General features: G+C 34.1%; 2 protein-coding genes across 5 annotated transcripts; both read right to left on the bottom strand.

Annotated features, from left to right (window-relative positions):
• Positions 1-5,663: 5,663 nt before the first annotated feature.
• Positions 5,664-10,755, bottom strand: LOC126706013 (thaumatin-like protein 1). 4 transcript variants are annotated; one of them, XM_050405266.1, is made up of 5 exons: positions 10,466-10,755; positions 9,622-10,321; positions 8,574-8,603; positions 6,083-6,186; positions 5,664-5,966 (listed from the first exon to the last, which is right to left on the bottom strand). In XM_050405266.1, exons 1-5 carry the CDS (start codon positions 10,524-10,526, stop codon positions 5,764-5,766), a joined length of 1,098 nt encoding a protein of 365 aa, XP_050261223.1. In that variant the 5' UTR covers positions 10,527-10,755; the 3' UTR covers positions 5,664-5,763. The 4 variants fall into 4 exon arrangements, with proteins under 4 accessions (XP_050261223.1, XP_050261224.1, XP_050261225.1 ...); XM_050405268.1 differs by having other exon boundaries at positions 5,745-5,974; positions 10,466-10,747; XM_050405267.1 differs by lacking the exon at positions 8,574-8,603 and having other exon boundaries at positions 10,466-10,744.
• Positions 10,756-20,718: 9,963 nt separating this feature from the next.
• On the bottom strand, positions 20,719-22,997 carry LOC126707145 (L-type lectin-domain containing receptor kinase IX.1-like). The gene has a single exon (XM_050406747.1). The coding sequence runs from the start codon at positions 22,950-22,952 to the stop codon at positions 20,928-20,930; it is 2,025 nt and encodes a 674-aa protein (XP_050262704.1). The 5' UTR covers positions 22,953-22,997; the 3' UTR covers positions 20,719-20,927.
• Positions 22,998-26,544: the final 3,547 nt, after the last annotated feature.

Below are 26,544 nucleotides of genomic sequence, written 5' to 3'. Positions count from 1 at the left end.
GAACTTTGTCTTATACATAGAACGATACAATTCATTCTTTAATTGGTCCATGATTAGCAAATTTATTGGGTCCGTGACACTTAACAAAACTTGATTAAGAAACAAATACAAAATCTTTCACTGATACTCTCCAAATCAATAGTCTTCTGTTCATGATTCTAACTTGAGAGATGCCCCTGGCACCAACGAAATCTCTCACGTGCAAGCAAATCATTGAAATGATAGATTTCCTCATGGCTTGTTGAATCATTAATAAATTTAGTTACGCAAGATTTTTCATAATTTTTTTTAACAATTAGGCGACACAATTGACACATAATAAAAATAAGAAAAGATTAAAAGTTTAAATCGTATTTTATAGTTGAGGGGTGCAATAAATTAAATCTTATAATTTTAGAAGTAACAAATTGTATCTTAAGGTTTTAAAAAGTACCAAATTAAATTATATAATTTCAAGAGTAACAAATTAAACCCTAAACTTTGAAAAGTATTAAATTATATCTTAGTTTGTTTTAGTTGAATGATATTGTGTTTGGGGTTTAACATAGGGAAAGGTTTAATTTGTTATTTTTTGAAATTTAACTTGTCAGTTTTGAATTTATAAAGTTTAATATGTTACGCCCCTAAATTATAATAATAATAATAATAATAATAATGATGATGATGATAATGATGGTGGTCCATATAAATATGAGATTATCATAATTATGTGACAATATAATCCATAATTAACACAAATATGTTGCTTCTTTAAAATAAATAAATATTTATTTATATTAATGATGGTTGATATGAAAATGACATTATTCAAATCATAATTTGTTACTTTAAAAAATTGAAAAAAGGTTCAACAAATTTTATCTCTATAAAATTGCGCATCATTATCATTATCTCATGTGATTCTTCTTTTTTTTTTTTTCCCTTTTATCTTTTGACAATTGTTTAAAATATTTAATAGGTATGTGATTTTTTGAGGACTGGTTGTGCGGCGCCACTAGGCAGAAACGGCGCATTATTGCGGAAAGTGAAATGTGGATAAGATTTGACCATTCTGCTTTTTGAGACAATTGAATTTTATTTATTTATTTATTTTTGTGTGTGTTCTACATTTCTACCCATCTTTCTTTTGGGTCATAAAAATAAATCATGTGTCAGCATTTATTTTTTTATTTTTGCTGTTAAATTGAAGAAAGAGGAGGTAGGTGAACAACTTTATTGGGATAAGTCCGCTTCAAAATTAATCATAAGGAGCAATAGCATAGCTTAGACAAAATTTTAGCCAAATTTTAATTCAAGTGTTACTTTTTTTTACTAGGTTAATATTCATCCCACATTTTTTTTAGTTAATTATATTAAAATAAGGACAAAATTTAGTTACAAAATTTGTTTTAGTCTAAGATTACAACTTTACTCAATATCATTAACATTACTACATATTTCGAAAATCTAACTATTGAATTATATATTCTTTAAACTCTTAATACACATGTCAAATTCTGTGTCAATTAGATATTATTTATTATATGATCTACAAGATTAAATTTTATGTATACTTTTAAACTACAAAAAATTGCAATTTAAGCAATTTAATGATGACATAACTATTGGTCTTTTATTTTTTTTTAGAAATTTCGCAAGTATTGAAGATATAAGAAGAAAATGTAATTCAATGGTGGATTTGTTAAAAATTTACCTCCAATAAAAAGATATTGAGTAAGGTTGTGTAGCGTTAGGTTACAACCAATTTTGTTTTTTTTTTTTTTTTTAAAGTTTCAATCAATTTTGTAACTAAACTTTATCTTTAAAATAATATTGAATTAAAGAGATGAGATGTGGACAAGAGAGAGAGAGAGAGAGGGAGAGATTAAAAAGAAATAATAAAATAATAAGGATTAAAAAAAAAAAAAAAAAAGATACTTTAGACTCGTGCGGAGAGTGATTCTCTCTACTTGCTTCTACATAGAGAGTCAATATGATTATAAATATTTGGTACTTAATGATCTAAAAGAAAATAGTGCCATAGTTATATAAAATCAGTTACTATTCTTTATTTGATGAAACTGAAAATGCATATCTTTCAATTCATAAAATTAATTTTGAATCATAAAATGAAATCTTTTCATTTTAGGTCGAGATATAATTACTCCAAAAAAAAAAAAAAAAAGTCGAGATATAAGGAATATTAATTCCGCTATTTACACTTATTTAAAAAAAAATAAAAATAAAGATACATTCAAGTAGAACTAGAAACTAGAAATCCATGTTCTTGAAGTTAATTTTCAATATTTTGGGTAGCTCTATACTGTAGCAAACAAAGACATGCATAACTCGAGCTTATCTTGGTCCATGGTTCTTTTTTGTGGAATTAAGAGTTCAAAAACAAAACCTAGGTTGTTAGAGGTGGTTAGTGTTCTTGATTTTGAATTGAACTGTGCCTAATATGCAAATTCCACTATGATCCCGAACTCGAGCTCAGATTGGCTCACCTTATTTTGTCTCACTAGCCTAGATCGAGCAAGCCCCAATGCCACATGCTTCCTAGCTGTCAAGAAGTTATTTTGATGTTAATATTTATTATTAGCTTTTTTTGGCAGTGTTCCAAAAAGAAAATTAAAGTGTATAGTATAAGTTTGGCTTGATTGTCAAATGAGTTAGGTCCCTTGTAAATTTTACTCATGAACAATTTTTCCCCCTCTAAAAATGAAAGCAAGTTGGAGAAAATGAAATTCTTAAGAGTAGAAAGAATGCCCGAAATAGTGTGATAAGGGAGAACCTACTTGACCAATGTAAAAGATAAGATACATACTTCCAATTCATAACATACTTAATTTCCATAAACCCTAAATTTCCTTTTGAAACCAATCACATCTACCTCATTTTTTTCAATGGATGGTGCTATAATGTCGCAATCGATTCAAGTAGAAACAACACAGCCTTAGATGAGAAGGAACATGCATAAGTTTGCACCATTAAACAAGAAGACTATATATACCACTATTTCCTATATCAGATATCCAAATTGGCCATGCTTATAGCTTCAATAATGGGGACCCTTTAAAATAATTTGTGGTCCATTCCATCACAAATTTTAGCCAAATCTAGCTCTTGTCAACTAAGGCTTGTTTCCTTACATATGGCATGCCATCCATACCTTTCTTTGATGTGAATTTACAGAGTGGGGATCGATGTAGTTGGCTTCTTGTTATGTAGTCGCATCAACCCCATACAGACATTTATTTTTTGTCCATTGCAAAAAGCTCCAATGGCTCTATCATACGTAAACAAATGAATGAATGTGATTTGTGAATATGACAAGTAAAGAAAAATGTTAACAATCGTCATGGTTACTATGAAAAATCTGCAACATGATTGCTACTTATGCATATGGATAACCCCGTGGATGGTGACAACCCGTGATTGTGGCCATTAGGCAATTACCATCTGATATGAAAGATGAATGCACTATAGGTTTCACATTTTGGCAAACAAACAAACACCACGTTTCAATTTTCTTTTTTTGATAAAACCACGTTTCAATTTTCAACAGCTGCATTATTTATTCCATTTGTGTTTCAACCTGTTTCTTAAGGATTTGGTCCAGTGCAATTGAATACTGGATCCAATCCAAATCCATTTCGTTTTCCCTATGTTTTTGGTGGCTAATGGCCCATGTTTATATTTTGGTCATGGGATTGAAAGTCCAGTAAAGCCTAAACCCCACATTCCTGTACTACAAATACAGCATAAGGATATACAATTTAGAGACAGCCGCCCAGCCCAAACTATTGTCTCTCTCAGGGGCCTATTAAGCTACTGAGCGGGCAAGCATCCATGTCTAGGAATTTAGAGTAGGTTAAACAGAAATTTGAAAATAAAAATGAATTGACCAAAAGGAGAGATAAAATTGAGGTTTCTGATAGCTGAATGGCTCCAATATTCTTGTGGGTTTATGACACATGCCTAGTTGTCTTTCGAAAAACCTGATTTAGAGCCCAATAAACTAACAGATTAATGAATTAACTAACTAATTTTTCATTAAGTACATAGTTAGCAATTTGATAGATTGAACAACCACATCAAGTATTCATTAAAATCCAAGAACAATAAAAGTAATAAAAAGTAGTAAATCTAAGAACAATAAAGTAATAAAAGGTAGTAAAGAGCGCACACAGACTTGATGACAAAGTAAAAAATCTTTGATAATTTCGTCAAAAGACAAACCACTTTACTTTAGCCTTTAGGGCCCATAAGAAATTTTACAATAGAAGAAAAAGTTACAACTACTCTATGTTCACAAAACTGTTGTAGTCTTAGACTCTGTTTGTAATATCAGAAAACGACATATTTGCCTTCCACCACTGTGGCCATGACACACTAGAATTATTCTACAGAAACCTTCTACACAATAAACTCGTCCATAACCACAAGAACTCCAATACTCCAAAGAACTCTTCAAAGGAAAAATACCAATGATCTCATTGTCAAGGTAACAACTTTAGTGGTTTTGAAGGAAAACAACTTGACTCTCAATCTAAGCTCTCAAGGTTGAACAAACGCAAGGAGATTTTTTGTTTAGGCTCAAGAAGGAAGGCACTCTTAGATCTACTTTGATATGGCAGCATTCTTGTCTTCAAAGATGTGCATCAATGAGTGTATACAGATAGGCAAAATGCTAAGTTAGATCAGTCTTCGTGTAGAACAAGGGATTTTGTTTCCATAATCATGATTGCTCAAGTAAGTCGGGCCTGTTTAGTAATATTGCTATAGTAATGTTGTTTAAGTGTTGTAAAAATATGTGTTGTGTTGTTTAAAATAACCCTCATTGACACATTATTTAGCACATGGAATATGTCAAGTTAAATCCTAACACCTTTGATACACTCAAAAATTCCAAGTATTTCTTTTTTGCGAGGGAATGAGGCAATTCCGAGAGAGAGAGAGTGAAAGAGATCAATGATAAGTCTATGTTATTACTTTTTTTTCACAACTACTTGGCATCTTATGGTAGTGTACAATACAAAATGATAACACAAAGTCTATGTAGAAGTAATTTTGTGCAAATCACACTAGCATTTGTTAAAAAAAAAAAAAAAAAAAAAAAAAAAAAAAAAAAAAAAAAAAAAAATCCCTCACTCTAAATGCAGCCAATGATAAAGGCTGAAAAACAAAAAATTCCTTCACTCGATCAAAATTTAGGCAATGATGATGGAGTTCTACAATCAACTTAGTTGTTACTTTTTGTTAGAAGTCCAGGTACGAGAACTAGCCCAGCAATGCTCCATGAAGACAATTGGTAAAAATGGATGTTGAGAATGTGCCTCAAAATATATAATTTCTTCCATCAATATTTATCTCATAGCCCAAACCATGACTGTGTAATGGACACTGTGAAGACGGGTACTACCTCACAATTGGACAGGCCAATTTATAACATTAGGCTCCCTCTATATCTTAAGAAAACTTAATTCAAAGATGAGATGCCATATCTTTCAATACAAACACATCATTCTTAAAAATTGGGACAACCAACTTTTGAGAGAGTTCTTTAAAAAATTCATCATGTTGAGCATGATTAGCTGAGATTAAGGCCTGGTTGAATTGCTTTGTGCTGAGTAGTTTGTAGTTAGTACCATTCAATTTATGCAAGGAAAAGACCAGTCACCACAGTTCAATTTGGAATTTCTGATTTCTTATAGTTTTTATGTATAAAATTAAGGAAACATTATTGCTATGTATAGAGCACATTGAAAACTATGTACGATGTTATAATTGAAAGAAAGCAAGGAAGCAGAGGAAGGTATATACACGAATTCTTGTGGCAGTTGCGAAACCCTGCCACATGTAGCCATATTGCATTTTAGGCACCTGAACTTTTAGCCCAACAACAAATCTAAGCAGTGAAAGAGAAGCAGAGAGCTCAGACAACAAGGAAGTTGACAACCGTTCTTCAGCTAAACTTCGTGGTACTATTTGCCTGGAAAAGTCCAGGCCAATGTTAGTCATAAAGGTTGAAAAAGCAGCCAAAATAGCAAAGCCGCTACAACAGAGGCAGCATGGGCAATAAATTGTGTTTGGACCAGACCTGCGAATGAAGCACTATTTGGATGATGGCTTGATATGTACATTGTGGTCTTGTTCACAAGCGGTAGCAGCCCCCCATCTTTTCGAGCTCCCAGCAATTGTAGGCTGCACGTTTCCATCAAGATATGTATACATGTTAATGAGATTAATCTACCATGTAATGGAACACAATTACCATGTAAACAGAAGGAACTCAAGGAAGCAAAGTTGTGAATGGTGAACCAATTTGATTTGATACTACTGTATGACATTATGAACTGAAATATCTCCCTAAGAGAAGAAAATGGCATGTGTAAATAGACAACTTTCCACAACTTCTTCGCTAACTGAAAACTGACGTCCCAATATGGCTATGCCATTACAAGCAGAAGATTTTCCCAGTGTGCTGAAGAATATAAAAGCTCATATGCTACTGCATCATCTCAACAAATAACAAGGTGAAAATAGAAATACTTGGATAATTTTTATGCCAAAAGTTAAACATGTGAGATTTCCTCATATTCGTTGAAGTCACTACCATCCTGCTAATTTAGGCACAACCATATTTATGGTATTCATATTTGTAAAAGTACTTCTAAGATGAAATTCAAGCAAAGTCACACTGCAGCACATCAAATTGAAGGACTTGAACTCCATATTGCATGGTAGTGCAAACTCACATGCTTATGAGATCAAATTTGTTCAAAGATGCCACATCAAAGGGCACCAATCTAGGTCTGCCCACCCACCATTTTTTTCATTTTTTTATTTTTTATCTTTCTATGATTATTTTGTCAATTTTGCTACTAATAAGCCTAAATGAAAATGAACCACTGGTTAAGGACTCAAGGTGGTGGCCTTAATCCAACATTGCCAACACTCAAAACCAAATAAATCATTTTGGCTGCATAAGTATTTTAATATTAACTCCAAGGGGAAGTATAATTTACTAGAATCATGCCTCATGTGGAAGTCACTATTATAAATGTCCCCCTTTTGCCAAACTTTACTTACAAAAAGATATATATTCTAATGTTTGTTTTAATAAAACCCATTTTTTTCATGAATCCCAAGAAGACATATAGCTACTGGTCTAACCTAATATATATTTCATGTTGACTACCTGGCAAATCTTTGAAGAGTTTTTAAAAAGGAGGTTTTGACTGATTTTGACCCATCTGTGCATAGTGCATACTGATACAGCTGGATGGATTTTAATAATTCTACATCTTGGACAAGTGACAAAAGCAATATCTCCCTGTCCCATCATAATCCCTGAATTTGTGCCACCTTTGCATTATTTAGTATCATTACCCAAATGACTAAAATAATATATTATAAAATTACAAAAATTAGGATAAAATTTAGTTTCAAATATGTTTAGAACGTCAGGCTTGCTTCAACTCACACTAGAAAATTGACGTGTTCTTGTCATGTGCAATGCAAATGACTTGCTTAAAATGATTGTATAAGTAAGTCACGTGTATTGCAAATGGTAGGGACAAAAGTTATATTCTTAATGTGAGTTGAATCCTTAAGCTACAAACATGTTTAGAACCAAACTCTGTTTCAAGAATAATACATATTTAGGAATGCTAACAGCATATAAAACCAATCAAACTACTTAATAATATTACCTTGAGTTTAACAACCTTTTTGTTAATTTCTTTGTTTTTTAATTCTCCTCAAAAAATGAAAAATAGAAAGCAAAAGAACCATTGTGGATGAGGCACATGATGTTGCATGTGCACACTCTGTCAGGAAAAAAGAAACAAATGAAATCCAATTATGCCCATAAGGGGTGTTTGGAAAACCACATAGCTAAGCCAAAAATAAAACTAGTTCAAAATTGAATGGGTTTAGATTTATCTAATTTGTCTAGAATCATATTAGAACCAGTTTTACTTAAAACCAGTTTATGAAAATGTCAAATTAAAAACTAGTTTCTAGTGGGAATATGTAAAAAGAAACACCAGAAAATTTATAATTTTGATTTTGGAGGGAATGTATTTGAAATAACCAAAGGTAAAACTAGATTTAATAATGGAATAAATCTAGTAGTACTTTGAACAAGCTTTTTAAGCAAAAAGTTACCAAATTAAAGACCACTAAAACTAGTTACCAAGTCACCAAGATTTTTGCAACTCAACTAACACTTCCTGATGTTTTTTAACAGAGACATCTAGGATTCAAATTCCTCCACTCCATTGTAATTATCGAATTATTAAAAAAAGAAAAAGAAACAAAAAAGAAAAAAGAAAAAAGAACATGTTACTAAGCTAAAAACAACTCAAACCAGTTAATTGTTCTTGGTTAGCTTGATTTTATGGTTAGGCAAACGCTCCCTAAGATTTATGATAAATAACACATAGTAGCTAATTGGCTTATCAATCATTTACTAATAGAAAATTATGGTTCTTTGTGAAGCCTTAGTCTTGACTATTGAATATAAAGATACAGACAGATTATTGGTAGCACTGCAGTCACCAATCGAAATCAAGTAAAACATTTACCTTTCTTTAGTGCCAAAGCCATCAATCATTCTTATCAAAAAAAAAAAAAAAAAAAAAACCCATCTAGTTTATACATCACTACAACAATAAATGCCAAGTAAAAAATCACAATGTGAGAATTTTCATTAAAAGCAAATTGGAAATAGAAAATGAAGATAGAATTCTAAGTTCTAACCAAACCAATAAATCAATTTCAAGTTGAAGTGACTTCAGCTAAGCCATTAATGGGTCCATCAAAGTAATGTGTAAAACATGAACATCAATGATGCTACACATAACAAAAAAAAAGGCCCCAGGCCCCCCACTACTCAATAATATTCTTTACTTTACATCTATTATTTAGAAACATGGTAGCGTGACAAATCATGCATGCGACTAATTAAATTGACTAAACTACCCCCACATATGAAACACATAAAATACACTAATCTCATCACACGCGGCAAGTGCGATGAGGTTTTTTTTTTTTTTTTTTTTTTTTTTTTAATTTAATAAAAATTTTTAATTTGAATTTATCTATCGGCAGTGAGGTTGCATGGGAAAAAATTTTTATAAAACAAAAATTTAAGATTTGATATGAAGTGAACTTTTGAGTTTAGTGTGCGCTTCCTTTTAGGAAAAAAAAAAAAAAAAAAAGCATAAAATGTACATGAAATATATTTAAATAAAGAGAATACTAATTTTTAGGGCTCATTTGATTATTTTATTTAAACAACAGTTTTTATTATTTAAACATCATAACACGTATTTTTATAATATTTTTTCATTTACATATATTTTCATATCATTTAAACAATATTACTAAAAATCTCTTATCAAACGGAGCTTAGTTTCACTGTTAATTTGTTTTTTTTTGTTTTTAAATTTTGTTAAATTACAACTTTAACTATATTTTTTATTTTTTAAAAATAAGAATTATCTAACTAAATTATGGTTATTTTTATATCATCTTAATATATAAGCATAATAATTCATATTATATTATTTTTTTTCATACCACAATTCATATTATATTATATTATAAGGTAAAATTGGTAAAATTTCAAACCTGGTATAAGGCTCGGGGCAAAAGATGATCAAGTAGTCAGCATTAGGACACGTGAAAGTACTAGTCTTGTCATCATACGCGTAGCTATACGCGCGTGGGCAAGCGTGTTTAAAAAACAACGAGTACATGGACGGACTGCACGTGTCAGGCGTAGCGTACGCCTCGCTACAGCAAAACCTCGGATCACCGAACGCCTCGCACGCGCTCCTACAAGCAACGCTCCCAGTCCCACGCGCCACGACCTTTAACTCCTTCGGGCACGCGCCGTTTAAGTCGACCAAGCACCCCGTGGCCCCGCATCCCCCGCTTGTACCTTTCTGCGGGACCACGAGCATTGGGAGGTTGTACCCATCAACTAAACTAACGTCGTAAAAGTCTAAACCCCCATCGCCGTTAAGTGTGAACTCTGCCAGCGTGGCAGGGGGTTTAGCGTTACCCCCGGCGCATTGTAGCGCACCGGAGCCACAGTCGCCGGTTAGGCAGGTGAATTTGCCGGTGGACGAGTCCGGGCCGCAAAGGGTCCGAGCCCAGAGCCGACCCGACCAAGATTTGGGTATGGATAGGGTCCTGGACTTGCCCGGTTTGAGAGTGAAGCCTGTGGTGGGAAGCTGAGCTGTGTTGGCGCCAGATAGCAAGCCTGGCCATATCGTGCGCCGGCACTTGTTGACTATCTTGAACGATGCAGAGTTTACTTCTGTGACTGTGAGTAACAAAAAATTGTGAAAAACAAAGAGAAACAAGAACTGGGTTAGTGAGGAAATGATTGGAAATGAGAGAATTTTGATATCAAAATTGAGTCTTTTGGTGGTGGGAGTGATATATAGTTAGTGAGAGAGTGATTTACCTGAGAGGAAAGAAAAGGTGAGAAGTGTGAGAACAGTGGCGAAGATGAGAGAGCGACCCATTGAATTTGAAGTGTTAAGATTGAAAATTTTGAGGAGGAAGAAGAAGGAGGAGTTTGATTTGAGGAGGTGCAAAGAACTTTACTTTTCTTTCTTGCGAAGAGGCAATTGTAACTGTGCTAGGCTCTTCTTTTGCTTTTTGGTTGCTTCTGGTTTTTTTTTTTTTTTTCTTTTTTAGGAATTTTTTTTTGTGATTTTTTTATAAATAAAAAAATGGTTTTTGGCGTAAACTCATTGATCCCATGTCCCATAACAGTAATAGCAATATCATTTATACGATCAGAGTCTTAATATGACCATCATCATGAGTACTACTTATTTATTAAAGCATGACATGAGAACTCCTACGATCAATCCACCGCTACTTTGTTTCTGTACGACTGTGTATATGTGTACATGTATTTCTTATTTTATATTGTGGGTGAAAGGGAAAGGGAAATGGATGCATTAAACTAAACATTTAGTACAAAATAATGACTGGGAAGAGGTTGATAACTACACTGATATCAACCTTGGATCGAGTCACAAAAGCTAGTGGAATCTGATATATCCAATAATCCAAATAGCTGCCTTTTTTAAGTTTCATAGCTATTCTCTGTCCGTACTTTTAGTTGGCTTCGAAGTAGGGATTGGGATTAGTCGATAGTTCTCGAATTTACTTAACGAGGTAGCTGCATCACAGAGCAACGAGTAATCTCTAGAGAGTTTGATTCTCTGTTTTTTAATCTTTGGCTCCACTGGTGATTTTTCTTTTTGCCTTTTTATTTTTTTTATTCTTTGGCTGAAAAGATATTTATTCCATAATTTGAAAGATTAGAGCTAATTTATAGATTGTGAAAAAAAAAAAAAAAAGAGTATTCTATTTGTTATTTTGTAAAAAGAAAAATATTCTTTCACATTTACTATTTCACACATATATTCACAATTGATATTGAAATATCCACAGTTTAATAACGTCTACATCCTAACACATAAAAGTTGATATGAAAATAAAGATTTGAAATAGTAAATGTCTAAAAATCAAAACCATTTGTAAGAAATTATACAAATACTACCATATATATAGCATGTGTAAAAATTACTTTTTATTGATTGATTCCAAAAAACTACTTTTATATTATCTATTCCTCGCGTCTCTTGTTGTTCTATCTTCTCTCTAGACCACCAATCAGCACCAATGTCGCCAAAAACAAGGCCAAACGACAATGTTTACTCTCTCCTATATTTGGGTTTGGTTGTATTGGTGGATTTGGTAGTTTGTGATGGTGGTTTGGGTTGGTGGTTTGAGGCAACGCTCTTATGCAAATCTCAGGTTTGGATTTGGGTTTCTAATGCATATTTGGTGCGGTAATTTGGGGCAATTTGGGTTGTCAGTGCAAATCCAATTGGGTCACCAGATCAATTTGGTGGTTTTTATTTTTATTTTTATTTTTTTATTGGGCTTAGGTTTACTAAAGGTTAATTGGACAATGACAACATGGTGAGAATAACAGTAACAAGGAACGAGTCATCTAGGTTTTTTTAGGATGATGGCGACATTGTGATATGGATTGGGGTTCCCCCTCCCCCCTAATTCAGTTGAGTTATTTTATATTGTTTTTATGGGATGTTGTTATGATTCAGACAACAACAGCAGACCAAAATATGTGTGTAACTGCACTTGGACTCTCAACTTGCACATCAATTTCTGCAGAGACTTAGGATAAGAATAAAGAATTTGTAGTTGGAATTAAAGATTTGGAATGATAAGTATTAGGAGCAGTTTAGGAGTTTAAATAAATTAGGAGTTGTTTATTAAGTCATCCCTATTATGTAGGAGGAGATAAGTGTAGATTGGTTGTTGTGGTGGGCATTTTTGTGTCTTAGGCTGGATTGCTCCCACTGTACTATGGCCTTATGATTCTGGGGTAGGAGAGCCAGGATTGGCCTAACTGAAACACACCTTAGGCCAGCTTGTGCACAAGTTAGGGCCTTTCTTGTGTTGATGCGCCTTGGTAGGAATCTTGAGCATGTCTCATGCTCACGGCAGGAAATACTGTCACAAAATTTTATAGCAAGAAAAACATAATACAGCAGGATAACTAAAACACTTTAACTAAAATATTTTCTACTAATAACAATAATACTTTAACAGTTCCACAAAGGAAAAGTATGACAACGTGATTACGGCAAGAATAGATTAATAGCAAAAAGTCATGTTAGTCCTTAATCAACCATGGCAAAAGGAAAGAAGATTAGTCTAAAAAAGGAATGGGCTTGAGTCTTCAACAAATTCAAGTCCAACAAGGGGAACCAATCTCCAATGTGGGTAACCTCAGAGGGAAATCTTGCTGTAGAAGTTACTCACTTTGAAAAATGGACCTAAATGGCTTGATCTCAGATTCTTGACTTGTTAAAAAGTGGGCTATTGAGAGGGAGAGAAGTGGGTAGCCTTTTGGTGCATGTTTTTACTCCTATCACTCATATTTTTCTTCCTCACTCTTAGTTTTTTTTTTTTTTTTCCCTTTCCTTCTCTTACTTGTTTTCCTTGTTTTCTTTCTTTTCCCGTTGTTGTTGCTGTTGTTTACTGTGCACGTCTATGGTCTTTTTATACTGCTTGCCGTGACAGGATTTATCATTTTTACCCATTAATTGCTTTTGGCCTATTGTGGGTGTCCTTCTAAGACTGCCCATTGGTCTGTCGACTGCCCAGCCACCACCACTACACTGTGTTGGCCGTGCCACGCCTCATTCCCAGAATAAAGTGATTTTGTTTTGTTTTTTACTTCCCTTGACACTCCTATCCAGATAAGGGTTGGGCTTCTCCCTTACCAACCTCTATAGCATGCACCTATTGATTCTATTTTTACTCATTAACTGCTTTTGGCCTATTATGAGTGTCCTTCCAAGACTGCCCACTGGTTTGTCAGCTGCCTAACCACCACCACTACACTATGTTGGCCGTGCCACGCTTCATTCCTAGACAAAAGTGATTTTGTTTTTTTTTTACCTCCCTTGACACTCCCATCCGGATAAGGGCTAGGCTTCTCCCTTACCAACCTTTATAGCATGCACTTAGTGATTTCAACTTATGTTTATCTCTTTTGGATGAGATGTCATCCTAGCAGGACATTTCTCCCAAAAAAGTTTGAACGGGAACCCCAAAATAAGCTCCCCCTTCTCCTTACCTTCAGACCATACCCTCTCTTACTTCTGACTCGTGGCTCACCTCCCCTATATTGGCTGGGTATAGGTAGGTGGTGCCTAAGCCTTGTGTGCGTGCTCCACTTCCATATGAATTCATTACTTTTCTGGCTCTCATGCATTTGCCATTGCCTACAAGTTTTTCTGACTATGTTGCACACTCTGGTGCTTGTTTAACTTGTGGCGTGAATGAGTTCTTGGGTCTTCATTCTCTACATCTTATTTCTTCTTCAGGCTAGGAATTACTTGGGTATGGGTTTTTTCTTCTTTAATTCGGCCCATGTCTCTTTTCATCCTTTGTTTGTGGGTTGTTTGGTGCTCCTGCCACGCCACTGCATTATTCCTGCTATGATATCATTTACCTTTGTTTACCTTGTTACTTCTAGGCTTGCAAGTTGAAGCGCCTGCCATGCTAATTTCTAATATTATTCTTTCTTTTAGTCTTTACTACCCAGCATTCTTGCTGGGCCAGTTCATTCAATATCTCGGGCTTTCCCGACCCATTTCATTCTTTGAGCATTCTCGGCCCGTTTCATTTTTTGGGCATCCTTGGCCCATTTCATTCTTTCTTACCTTTTACATTCTCACGGGCTTTTGCTAAATCCTTTGAGCTTTCCTAACCCTTACCTCATCCTTTGCCTTTGGGTTTATTGGCCTTCGAACCAATTCCATTTACTAATTCCTTTCTTTGGGCTCCTCTGGCCCCTTTTTACTTTCTTTCCATTTTTTACGATTCCCATAAGCTTACTACTTCATTATTTGGGGCTTCCTCGGCCTGTTTGCTTTCTTTGGGGCCACTTATTATTTTGTGAGCTTATGGGCCATTATTCCTGCCATTTTGGCTCAGTGGTCTTTATTTTGCTACTTTCTCTCTCTTCCTTTTTTTTTATATTGTTGGACTTTTTCTACTATTGGTCCATTTTGTCAAAAATAGGCATCAACAGTTGTTATCAATAGCCGTTTGTATTTGTAATTTGAATTTCTGATGTAACTATTGTATGCCTTATTTTAAAGGGTAGAATGTATTAATGAAGGTAAGGAGAAATTTTATCTTAAATTCTCTTTCTTATTCCCCATATAGGAGAGTGGTTATCTCAAATACAACCAACAATCCTTCATTTAACTCTACAAACATCAGGTTTTATCAGATGTATTATAAAAGAGAAATGATAGGGGTAAAAAAAAATACAACATTTTTACAATACCTTTATTTTGAGTTATGGTCGATTTAGGTATAATATTTAAAAAAAAAAAATTATTTTATCTTATTTTGACTTTTGGTGGGTGACAACTCAATTCGTCATGAAATTTTGCTGCACAAGTAAAATTCATTATGAAATGAAGAATGAGATCTAGAGTGTAATGTAAAAATGGTTATCTAAAATAATTAAAAGTGATTTTGATGTAAAATAAAAAAAAAAGAAAAAGAAAAAATAGCCGATAGGAATGCTTTACAAAGTTAGTAAAAGCTTCGGCCGGGAGCGTAGAGGCCCAAATTGATATGTAATGTTACGATTTTCCTGTACTACATCGGAAAATCGAAACAAAAGGATTGTGGAGGCCCAATTACCCTATCGATCCCAAATCAAGTTAACTAATTCTTTTCACATATCTAGTTCTCTACCCAATGGCCCATGAACTTTCAACTTTCAAGTCTATTATCAAAAAACGAATTTCCTTTCCAATTTAATCTAAGTATCCTAATTCCTACATTCCTAAACAATGTACTTTTCCGCAAAATTGATAAGACATTGCTAATTTTTTTTCTTGGTGTTAGCGAGTGGTATTTTCTTGTCTATGGCTTCTTGTTAATTAAGTTTTGCATGACTTTCCCATGTCAATCTAGATGAAAGATATTCCTCTAAATCTTTTACTTGTAATTCAGGCTGATTTGAACAATCTCCCTTAATGATACGCATCAATTTTCTTCTCAAAATAAATATACCTTTTTGTTTAATTTGAATTTTTAAGCATATCATGTAGTTAGCAACCCATACATTCCTGATGCCACCGTTGGAGATGATTAGATGACTGAAAGGTACAGATATGGAGTGATCATTTGCTCCTGTTTCCAACTAATTTGCTAGTAATGTCCCCTTGGACCTCCCCAAATTTTGGACTCACATGCCACACTTTTTTTTTTCTTTAATGGAAAAATAAAACTTCATTCAGAAATAAAAGCAGCAAATGCAACCTAGAAAAAAGTTTGTTCTAAAAAAAAAAAGATACTCTTCAATCCAGGCTACTCTGTAAACTTTATTAATCTAGCTATGTATGTCCTTGAACACAACCCAAGGTTTCTCAATGATGACGTGGTCTATATAACACAGAATTTGAAGGTTTATCAATGATGACATGGTTTATATGTACAAGAGAAATCAATTTAGATTTACTAGAAAAGTCAAAAAGTGTTCAAACTTAAAAAGAACCACAGAACTGTTACTCGGATTATAGGATTGGGAAGCATAATTATTAAAAAACCGGACTTTTGATTGTCTTTATAATTTGATTAACCTCTCTAGTTGCAAATAGCAAATCCAATAGCCCATCAAATTGACAAAAAGGTGGGAGAGAATTTTTTTATTTTTTTTTAAAACATCGATAGAGGTCAGAAAGCCAAGATTTGACCAGTAATTTTTGTTGATGTGGCCGAACTTGTCTTATGAAATCCTTCGAATTGATGAGAACCAAACTTGTCTAGGTGAATGGTGGTCATTTTCCAGTTTCCTTGATTATAATTTTTAACCTAACACAAACACCAGGAAAAAAAAAAAAAAAAAGAGAAATTTTTTTTAAACAAACAAAAACGTAGATTAATAACCCTTCAAAAACCAAAAAAAGGTCACCAAAACTATTTTTTTATGTAGTTTTTCCCAGCAAACAAATGGATCAAAAAGAAATAATAATAATAATAATAAGGAATTAATTTGGTTTTTCTTTTTTCTTTCTCTTACAAAATTTGGACTACACACTTACACTTCACTTTCATTTTTACAAATTTATTTTCCATTCTATGAATAAGGAATTAATTTACAATATAATTATTTTTTATTTTTGTCATTATTATAAGTCTAAGAAACTAGAATATCAAGAAGAAATATATTTTAAAAAATAATTAAAATAAAAGAACAAAAAGAGATAGTAAATATTGATGATGATGAAAAAAATTTCAATGAAGAAATGAGTTTGCAAAATGATGAACATGATGATTGATTGGCTTAGATTGAGTTGATTAGGCAATATGATGAAAAAAAAAAATATTATTTTAGGTCATTTGCAATGTAATATCACTTTTGAGTTTAATCAATTTGAATGTGTATGTTATAAACACATGTTAGTTTAGTTTATTTAGTTAGTTTGTTAAATATTAATACATAGGTGATGAATAAATTAGTCATTAGTTGAATATATTTAAAATTTATAATGAATATACACTTTATATATGTATATCTATAATTTTTTATAAATTTTATTAAGTGTTTATATATTTTACAATACATGATACAAAAAAATAAAAAAATAATTTATGATATTATTGACGTTTGTTGAAGGCCAAAATTTCACAAAACGCCAATTCCATGAAAAATAAAGAAGGCCCAATTCAAGCAGCAAGAAGAATCAACATTAAGACCCAATTTATGTTCAGATTTACAGCAAAAAGGTCATCAAAAAGTCCAGCAAAATCTAGTGAAAGAACTGGGCCGGGATACCCAGAGGCTGCCAGAGGCCCGGGATCCTCAGGTAATACAGCACAGTTACTGTGGGATTGAAACAGCTCAAGAGAGGTACCACGAAATACAAGAAAGGAAGAACAGAGATGTCCTTCTCAAGTACCCAGTGATGCAGCAAAGAATCATAAAGTATAAAGCAAACATTCATGAACAAAGGAGTTGTATCACAAGGAACCAAGAATGAGAAAATCATACGTAGAAGCAGTTGGAAGAGAACTTTCAACCCAGCAGTAAAAGATTCCAACTATTTGGGAATAATGACAACAAGGAAATACAACCGCAGCTGAGTCTGAAAAGTGAGAAATCTTAAAGGAAGAGAGATTGAAGGCTAGGACGCCCCGGAATGGAAAGTCAGCAAGTGACTTTTAGAGAAACAGTATTAAAAGATGAAAACCATGAGAAAAAAGGGAAGAGACCAGCTCCTAAGAAAATGACACAGCACGAGCTCTGAGGGGCAAAAGAGAGAAATCACTAGTACCATGGAGCCCTAGAAAACACACTATAAAAGGAAGAGAAAACCCATGTTGAAGGGGGAGAATTTTCAGTAGGAAGAATATCAAAACAGAGTCATTAGAACTCTGTAAAATTTAAGAAAAACAGAGGAATGTCTCCCGGTATCCCAGAAACAGCCACTATAGCACATACTTGGATTCAAAAGGATTCAAACTTTGCAAGTCTTAGAGGCTTGAATAGCCATCAAAGTCTGTAATTTTTGAGCTTATTTGAACCTTGTATCACGTCTTAGTGAGCACATTTGTAATCCACAATCAAGAAAAATAATGAAATATCTCATATTGATTTGAGAATTTCTAACAATTACTTTGCATATTTCTTTACTGCTTCTTGCTGCTCAATACATATATATTCTTATTTGTAAAGCTGAGTCCCTGCCCAAGCAAAGCCACTCAGACTTGAGTTCCAAATCCCACAAGTCTTGTGCAAAAGTATAAGTCTGTGAGAATTGGGGCCAGGATCCTCGTGGCTGAATCATTCTCATGAAATTCATTTACATATATGTATACGTATTAATACATACATACATATATATATATATATATATATATCCTAATCTAAGAAACTAACAATTATTTGAAGATATGTGCATTGTATAGTTGTTCTTGTGTAGGACCTATAGAGGTAAAAGGAAAGGACAAAACTCCATTGCATAACAAGCATGGAGAAAGATTGTATAGTGCACAGAACCAGAGATTCTGGGTTCTTACAGGCCTCATACGCCCCGGGATCTCACGACAGTACGTCCCGGGATCCCACGACAGTACGCCCGGGGAGGAATCGCATTTTTGCCTTGAGGAGATTTATGTGACTTGCGCACAACTTGGTTCGTAATCAGCCCCCATTTAGCTGCGGTGAACCAAGCCCAGTCCACCAAAACACAACTATTTGGCCCAGGATCCTTGGGCCTGTGTACTAAAGAAAAAAAAGCACTCTCACAACGTTTTGACAACTATAATTGTGAGAACTCATAATTAGATAACCATTGAAGTGGTGGTTGTAGAGTCACATGTGGGTTTGCTTGTTTGGCTTAACCATACTCCTTCATTCTAAATCACAGTTATGTTATTTTTTTTCACGATCCTTGATTTAAAAAAAATCAAGAAAAGTAAAAATAAAAAATGTGCTTGCAAAATAAATATTAAAACTTTGATTGAAAATTTTGAATTATTTTCTTTTAGGAAATACAAAACACACTTGAGAACACTGCAGACAAAGTGAACAATCTAAGCAGACCAACTTTTTGGCTTCACTATGACCAAAGAGGTGACATTGGGGTTCCCACCTTTTCATTGTCCTTTGGACCATTTCACAAGCATATCCTCCACCAAATCTTCACCACACGTACATATAGGTGCTTATATTGTTTATGCTTCTTCTCACAAGTCACAAACTCTACTATTTTAAGCGATAAAGTACTAATAAGAGGTAAAAATATATCATAATATCTTCTATTTTTAACTGAGAAAGACATCATAAATAGGCCTTATTTACAGTACCAATTATTTGTTTGTACAATAATCATAATCTAATTGCTCAAATAACATGAAATGACACAAAATTGTCATTTACACTCACACGTGACATAAGAATTTGTTCATTGGTAAATTGTGTTTCTTTGAAGTGAGTATGAACTTTATCCACCTCTTCTATTTATTTTCATTTGGAATAACTTTTTTTAAGAAGTGAGATCCATTCTAGTAAGATTTTAATAAATTATAACTAGCAACCAAAAAAAAAAAAAGTTTTAAAAAGTTGTAACTAACAAAATTGGAACAAATAAACTAGCCCGTAAGTCATAATAAATGGATACTTAGAGAAAGAGAAAATTATGCACGAGTAAGGTCAAATCAAAAGTCAAGTAAATCAAAATATAGGAACGGTGAGAAAGATATAGTCTACATTCTAAGGGAGTTCTAATGGGAGATTTCATTATTTCTAGTACATAAATAATAAATTCTTATAAAAATGAGGAATACCTTACCTTGAGGTGCAGCTTAATTGTTGGTATACATAATTGTAATTCGATTAGCAATGGGCCAACCCGACCCATGGGTTAAGTGGGACATTCCTATGGAACGCCAAGCTGGACTGAAGAGAAAACCCCAGCCACCATTAGGCCTTTAGCAGGGAAAGGGAAATAGATACATTTTTTTAACTAAAATTCGGAGATTAAAAAGTGGGATGATAGAAAATTAGAAGGGGATGGAAAAGTGGAATGGTAAAAGAGATTTTAGTTTTCCTTCATATTATTTGATTAGGAGGATGAAAAAGTAGATGAATGGAAAATTTATTAATTTGTTTAGTTAAAGAGAAAAGTGAGAAGATAGAAAAAGTTAATTTCACTCTTCATCCTCTTGATCTAATTGCAATGAGGGCAATACCCAATCTGAATCCTTGAGGAAGATTTATATAAGAATGCAATTTGCAGTTCGATTTTCGTCATTCCCTAATATGTGCAACGTGTGGGTTGAGCATTGCAGGTGATAAACGAACACTAGTGTCCTAAATCAATTCTATTTATTTCATACTCATTCAATACATAAACTCTTACTCTTATAAATGTTTAAACAAAACGAGTTTAAATTATAACAACTAAAGCCATGCGGTGGAGAAGCAGTATAAAATGGTTTAAACTGTGAGCTATAGCTTAAATTTCGGTTGTCATCCAATGGAACTAGTAGCATCATTGGACACGGAAAATGTACAATAAGTAAAAAAGAACACCTAACCCATCAATAATAATCCACAAATTAAATGTAACAGACTGAGAAGAACACATATTTTTATTTTCAATAAACTCCCCCACATTTATTCCACACTAATTTGATATACAACACTCTTAGTTTTAATAAAAGTTCAAATAAAACAAGTTTAACTTCTAACAACCAAAACAATGCAAGTAGATAAGCGACAAAGAGTGATTAAACTCTGTGGAATAGGTATTGAAGCTAAGCTTGAAAATGGATTTTGTTTTTCATCCCTTAGAATCAGTAGCACCATTGGACGTTGAAAGAAAAGATGTAGCTTCATTCACTGCTGGAGTACAATTTGATGATCCAGGGCTATCTAATTGGAGAGGAGGCAACGAAACTTCAAAATTGAGCACTTGAACTACTTCCCTTATTGAAGGCCTACGATTGCATTTGGAGTGAGCACACCAAAGCCCAACAATCAACAAGCACTTCATTTGTTGCTCATCAAAACATCCACCTAGCCTTTGATCAACTGCACTAAGAGTCTCTCCTTTTTCATAGAGCACCCTTACCCAGTCCAACATGACTATTTGATCTTCTATGGCCTTGTGGTCGACTGGTTTTCTTCCACAGGCCAACTCCAATGCAACAATTCCAAAACTGTATATATCTGATTCCTTACTTGCTCTACGAGTTGTAACACATTCTGGATCCATATAGCCCTTGGTGCCTGCCAAATCAGTAATTTGTGACGCATTATCATGGTCCACAAGCCTAGCTAATCCAAAATCCCCAAGTTTGGCATTGAAATTTGAATCAAGCATAATATTGCTTGATTTTATATCTCTATGCAACACACAACGTTCCCATCCTTCATGCAAGTAAAACAAGGCCGAAGCTAAGTCTTGTACAATTTTGTACCTCACTTCCCATATCAATAAGGCATCGTTTCTAAAAAGATGTGAATCTAAGCTTCCATTAGGCATGAAATCATAAACAAGTAATAGGTGTCCTCTGCTTCTTTCGTGGCACCATCCAATGAGTTGTATCAAATTCTTGTGTCTTAATTGACTGATGATTTTTACTTCTGATGCATACTCTCTTATTCCTTGTCTAGACCCATCTGATACTCTTTTAATAGCAACAATGGAGTCCCTTAAAAATCCCCTATAAACCCCACCAAATCCTCCTTGGCCTAGCTTTTCTTTGTCATTGAAATCATTTGTCGCATGAGCCAATTCATTGTATGAAAACCTCCTAGGTCCTGTTCCCTTTTTAAATTCTTCATCAAGGGCATGATCATCTTCTTTATGCCTCCTATTCATCTTCCACAAGGCAAACAGAATCATGGCGGACCCACCAACTAAAATAAATCCACCAACACTGAATTCCACAGCTAACCTATTTGTGTTCCTTTTCTTAGAGGAGAGGGCTGGACTGGGACCTTCTGGGCTAATAATGTTATTATCAATTTCCAAACTTGAACTAAAATTCCAAGTATAAATAGTATGCATTACGCAGCTTTCTGCTCCTGTTGCGGCTGAGAATCCAAAAGTAACCCATTCGGGAAGGAGATTTCTCAAATCAACAATATGAGAAAGTGTTTGGAATATAGTACGATTGTTTTTAAAACCAGTGAAGACAACACTCAAATTATATGAACTAGAATTGTAACTAATCAAAGCTTCATTTATTCTCCCTTCCATTATAGTAATATCACTAAACCATGACGCATTAGCAACAGATTTCATGGAGTTAATATCAATACCTACATGTTCCCCCTCCGGATCCCATTCGAAATTGGACCAGATATCGAACTCCACTGCAACAAAAGGATTAGCCACTGAGTTTAATGCCTCAGCTTGGGTAGTAAGACCCAAAACGCGACCATAAGCCCCCATAGGAATCTTGGAATCGTTTGGTGAGAGGAAGAAGGCCAGCCCGTCAGCAAATTTAGGTTGATTCTGCGAATCAATGACAAAGGAAAAATGGGTTGTGAAATCTGTGAGGTTTCCGGAGGTCTTATCCCAAAGGTGCATGGGTTTGAAATAAGTGGCTCGACCCATCACCTGATTTATGAGTTTGTCGCCCGTGAGTTGGATGGCTTGGTTTTCAAGTTCAGGGTAAGCTCTCTCATAGAATATGTTGGTGTCTGTGTTACTAAAACTGGTGAAGTTGAAGTACATAGCACTTGCAAATGTAAATGAGGTTAGTAGAGAGAAGAAATTAGTGATCATAAAGAGATAAAATAGGATGAGAAGCTGCGGAAATAGGAAATGTTTGATCGTGAGCTTGTCAACAATCATGTTTGAAACTTTGGTATTGAGATTGAGATTTGTGGTAGTACTATAAATCTACGTAACTTAAATATGTATGTCTCTATGAGCAAAGTCAGTCAACGTTCCTAAGCCCTGTATATATTTTCTTGTAGCATGTCAGCAGCTAGGAAGCGTAGATACTTCTTTTTTGTTCGTGTTGCCGTGTCGTACCTAGACTCGGTGTCTAAGAAAATTAGAAAAGACAAGCCAAAAATAAAGAAGAAAAAGAAAACAAGCAGAAATGCAACTGCCAGGACCATGGACCTTTTTGTTTAACCAAATTAACAAGTGGCAGTCGGAACCTGCTCCATAAAAAAAACATAACCATCAATTAGGTGGTAACTGCCGGGACCAGGACCTTTTTGTTTAACCAAATTAACAAGTGGCAGTTGGAACCTGCTGCATAAAAAAACATAACTATCAATTAGGTGGTAACTAGCACACTAAAACCAGGGATGAAGATATATTATTGATTCTTTTAAAAGTAATGCTATAGATATAAGTATTTTTTACAAACTATTGAAATAACAATTTTTTATTAATTCACATTTAGACTTATCATTTACACTATTTTTTACTTATCAATAACCACTCACAATATCAATAATTTGTAAACAAATTTTATAACTCTACTATTTTCCTCCTTTTAAAGACCATAAACAAATCTACATATCTAGAATTTAAAACAAAATATACAATCCCTAAAAAAATAATAACCCAACAACAAAAACTATCAATAATAAAGTTTAAAAAAATTAAGCTCAATCAACTAATTTTACCAAAAAAAAAAAATCTAGCCCTTTAAAAATTTTAAACAAAATATTTTTGTCCTTATTTAGCAGTCGACACATGCATTTATAAAAAAATTAAGTGGCTAAGAAGCAATAGAATAGAAACTAGAGCCGCCGCACATAGCTAACAGCAAAATCACCCTTCTAATTCCAAGTATTGACTTCATCTCGAAAAAATCTGGACTTGATCATTGACTTTTTCTATAATTGAAAGGACAATAAAAAAATGGAAGAAGAATAAGAAGAAAATAAAGGAGAAGCAGAGGAAGATATTGTATCTCATTGCCGCCAATACCACCAATTGATTTGGAAGAGCAAAGAGAGTTCCACTTAACCCAATGAATCTTCTTTGCCGCACCATTACCCCACCAAAACTTTTGTATCATTGCTTCAATATCCTTGCATAAGTCCATAGGTAATTTAAAAACACTCATAGAATAAGTTGGAATAGATTGAACCACTGCTTTGATCATGACCTCCTTGCCTGCCTAAGATAGAAACTTTTCCTTCCAACCTTGCATTCGAGCCCATATTCTTTCTTTAATTTGAGTAAAGCAAGCCATCCTATTCCGTCCAACAAAATCAAATCACATTACTTATTAAAAAAGTTACGTAACTAAATTTACATATAAATAGTCTCTTCAAATCCCATATATAATCAATTGGAGAAAAATATGTATGCCGGCTATGTCCTATCCTAACATGATTGGGGTTAGTAGATAGAAGTATCATAAGAAAAAATTGAAATTGAAATTTCTATTAAGCTACGTAACGAAATACAAAGAAAAATTAAACGAATTCTAACAGACTCCTAACAACTGATTTGACTTGTAATAATAATGAACTAACACCTTATCAGCAAGACTAATGAAATCTGTACGCATATCATGCAGCTAAATAACTATACAGATAGACTTGGTGTTAACTTTGTATTCTTTCTCGGATAAAATGACAGTCTATTTGTATACATATGCTTTCTTCTTTCATGGAAAACAAGGTCTTCAGCAATATATAAAGCTCCTTGACTATTACAATACAACAAAACGGCCTATGAGTGAGGAATTTTGAAATCATTCAACAGAGAAGAAACCAACCATGCTACTTCACACACTATGGGTCCGTTTGGATTGAACTTATTGTTGCTGAAATTGAAAACTGAAAACACTGTAGCAAAATAATTTTTAAATGTGTAAATAATACCATGGGACCCATTTTTAATATTTTTTAATATGTGAACAGTGTATGTACAATGCATGAACAGTACATATACTGTTCATAACAGTATATTTTGTCTCCCAAAGACAACAAATGCGGGCAAAAGAAAAAAAAAAAAAAAAACACAACACTAAAACGTGGACACAGGATTCCTTGGAATCCAAACGCCCTCTATATTGGCAATTAGCTGATGAGTATTGGCCATTAGCTGATTTTCTGGAAATTGTTTGTTGTTTCTTTGTTCTGGTAGAGACTAAAGAATTTCCAATAAAGACACAATAACTCGAGACTTCCTTGTATCTAGGCAACTTACCCAATCAAAATCTGTATAGTATGTGATGATGCAAAAAATTAGTAGTTGAGCTCCTCGTCGTAGCGGATGGACGATGTTGCAGTTGGGGTCGTCTTTGCCGGAGGAAAACCTACAAAATGAACTAAGTGGAAGAGTAACACGTCGGTCTGGTGTTAGCCAAACCACCTCCGATGCTTAAGTTAGTAAAGGAGAAAGATTTTAGAGAGAGATAGACTGAAGAGTGATTTTTAGTAGTGTATTTGTGTGTACCTTTAACTTATGTTACATTCTCTTTTATAGTTGAGTGTCTAATCAATAGGCAATGAATTACTGTATTTATGTTCAATATCTAGTGCGTTACAAAATCTCTGTCTGAAGTTCACAGCTCATTTTGTAACTGTTGCTCTGTCCATTATGCATTGTCATCAATGAGCATAATAAATGCCTGACATCGTCTCTTGGTTAATGACGGTATCATCTTAATGAAGATCGTAAATTTCTAACTCATCAGCTGCCCCCTTGTTTGAATCTTCATCTATTGGACGAGATGAGAACATATTCGTCTGATGTTTCATATTCCATGTACTATGCATTTGTGACGAGTTGATTTTTGAGCAGTTGGGTGCCACGTGTATGGTCAAGATGCGTTCAACGTGCAGATGTTTCTCAATTTTCCCGCGCGTGCTTTGGTCACTTATTTCGCATTTTTCCCTCATGTTTCCTTTCTTCTACCATCTTTCCTTGTTCAGTTTTTTTTCTAGGGTTTGTCTCTCCTTCAAGCTTCCTTTCTCTATCCTGTGTTCCCTGGTAAGTTCTTCGTGCTCCTTTTTCTTTTCTTGCTTTTCCATGGTAGATTACTCTTCGGTTAGGGTTGATTGTCCTTCAATACCTTTTCTTTTAGCCCGTCTAGGTTGTTTGCTTGAGTCTATAGAGGGAGAGTGTCTCAAGTGGGTCAATCTCTTCGTGGGGGAGGACTGTCCATATAAGTTTGTCCTTTTTTTGTTATTCCCTCTAGTTTCCCACTCTGCTAAGGTAGCTAGGTTGTCAAAGATGTCTAAGGTTAGGTCTAGTGACTTGGAGACGGGGTTATGCTCGTCTGATGATCATGTGATTTTTGAGGCTACTTCTTCTTCCACCCCTTATAAAGCTTGGATAATTTCGTGTTCCCTCATGGGAAAGGACGAGAAGCGAATCAAGGATAGGTTTCAGTTCCCTGATTTGGTAAAGATTAGGATCCCAAGTGACGAGGAGAGGGCTTGTCACTCTTATGCTCACGAAGTTT

This window comes from Quercus robur, chromosome 11, assembly GCF_932294415.1.
Source record: "Quercus robur chromosome 11, dhQueRobu3.1, whole genome shotgun sequence".
Classification (NCBI taxonomy): Eukaryota; Viridiplantae; Streptophyta; class Magnoliopsida; order Fagales; family Fagaceae; genus Quercus; species Quercus robur.
Note: the sequence above shows the minus strand (reverse complement) of the source record. Positions and strands in the feature narration are given on the sequence as shown.

What these genes read in the sequence shown, in the direction of transcription:
- LOC126706013 (XM_050405266.1), bottom strand. Translation starts at nt 10,526, where the DNA reads ATGGGTCGCTCTCTCATCTTCGCCACTGTTCTCACACTTCTCACCTTT. An exon ending in CACCTTTTCTTTCCTCTCAG is followed by an intron (nt 10,322 to 10,465) that starts GTAAATCACTCT and finishes TGTTACTCACAG; the next exon opens with TCACAGAAGTAAACTCTGCA. An exon ending in GGCTTTGGCACTAAAGAAAG is followed by an intron (nt 6,187 to 8,573) that starts GTAAATGTTTTA and finishes GGAAACGTGCAG; the next exon opens with CCTACAATTGCTGGGAGCTC.
- LOC126707145 (XM_050406747.1), bottom strand. Translation starts at nt 22,952, where the DNA reads ATGATTGTTGACAAGCTCACGATCAAACATTTCCTATTTCCGCAGCTT.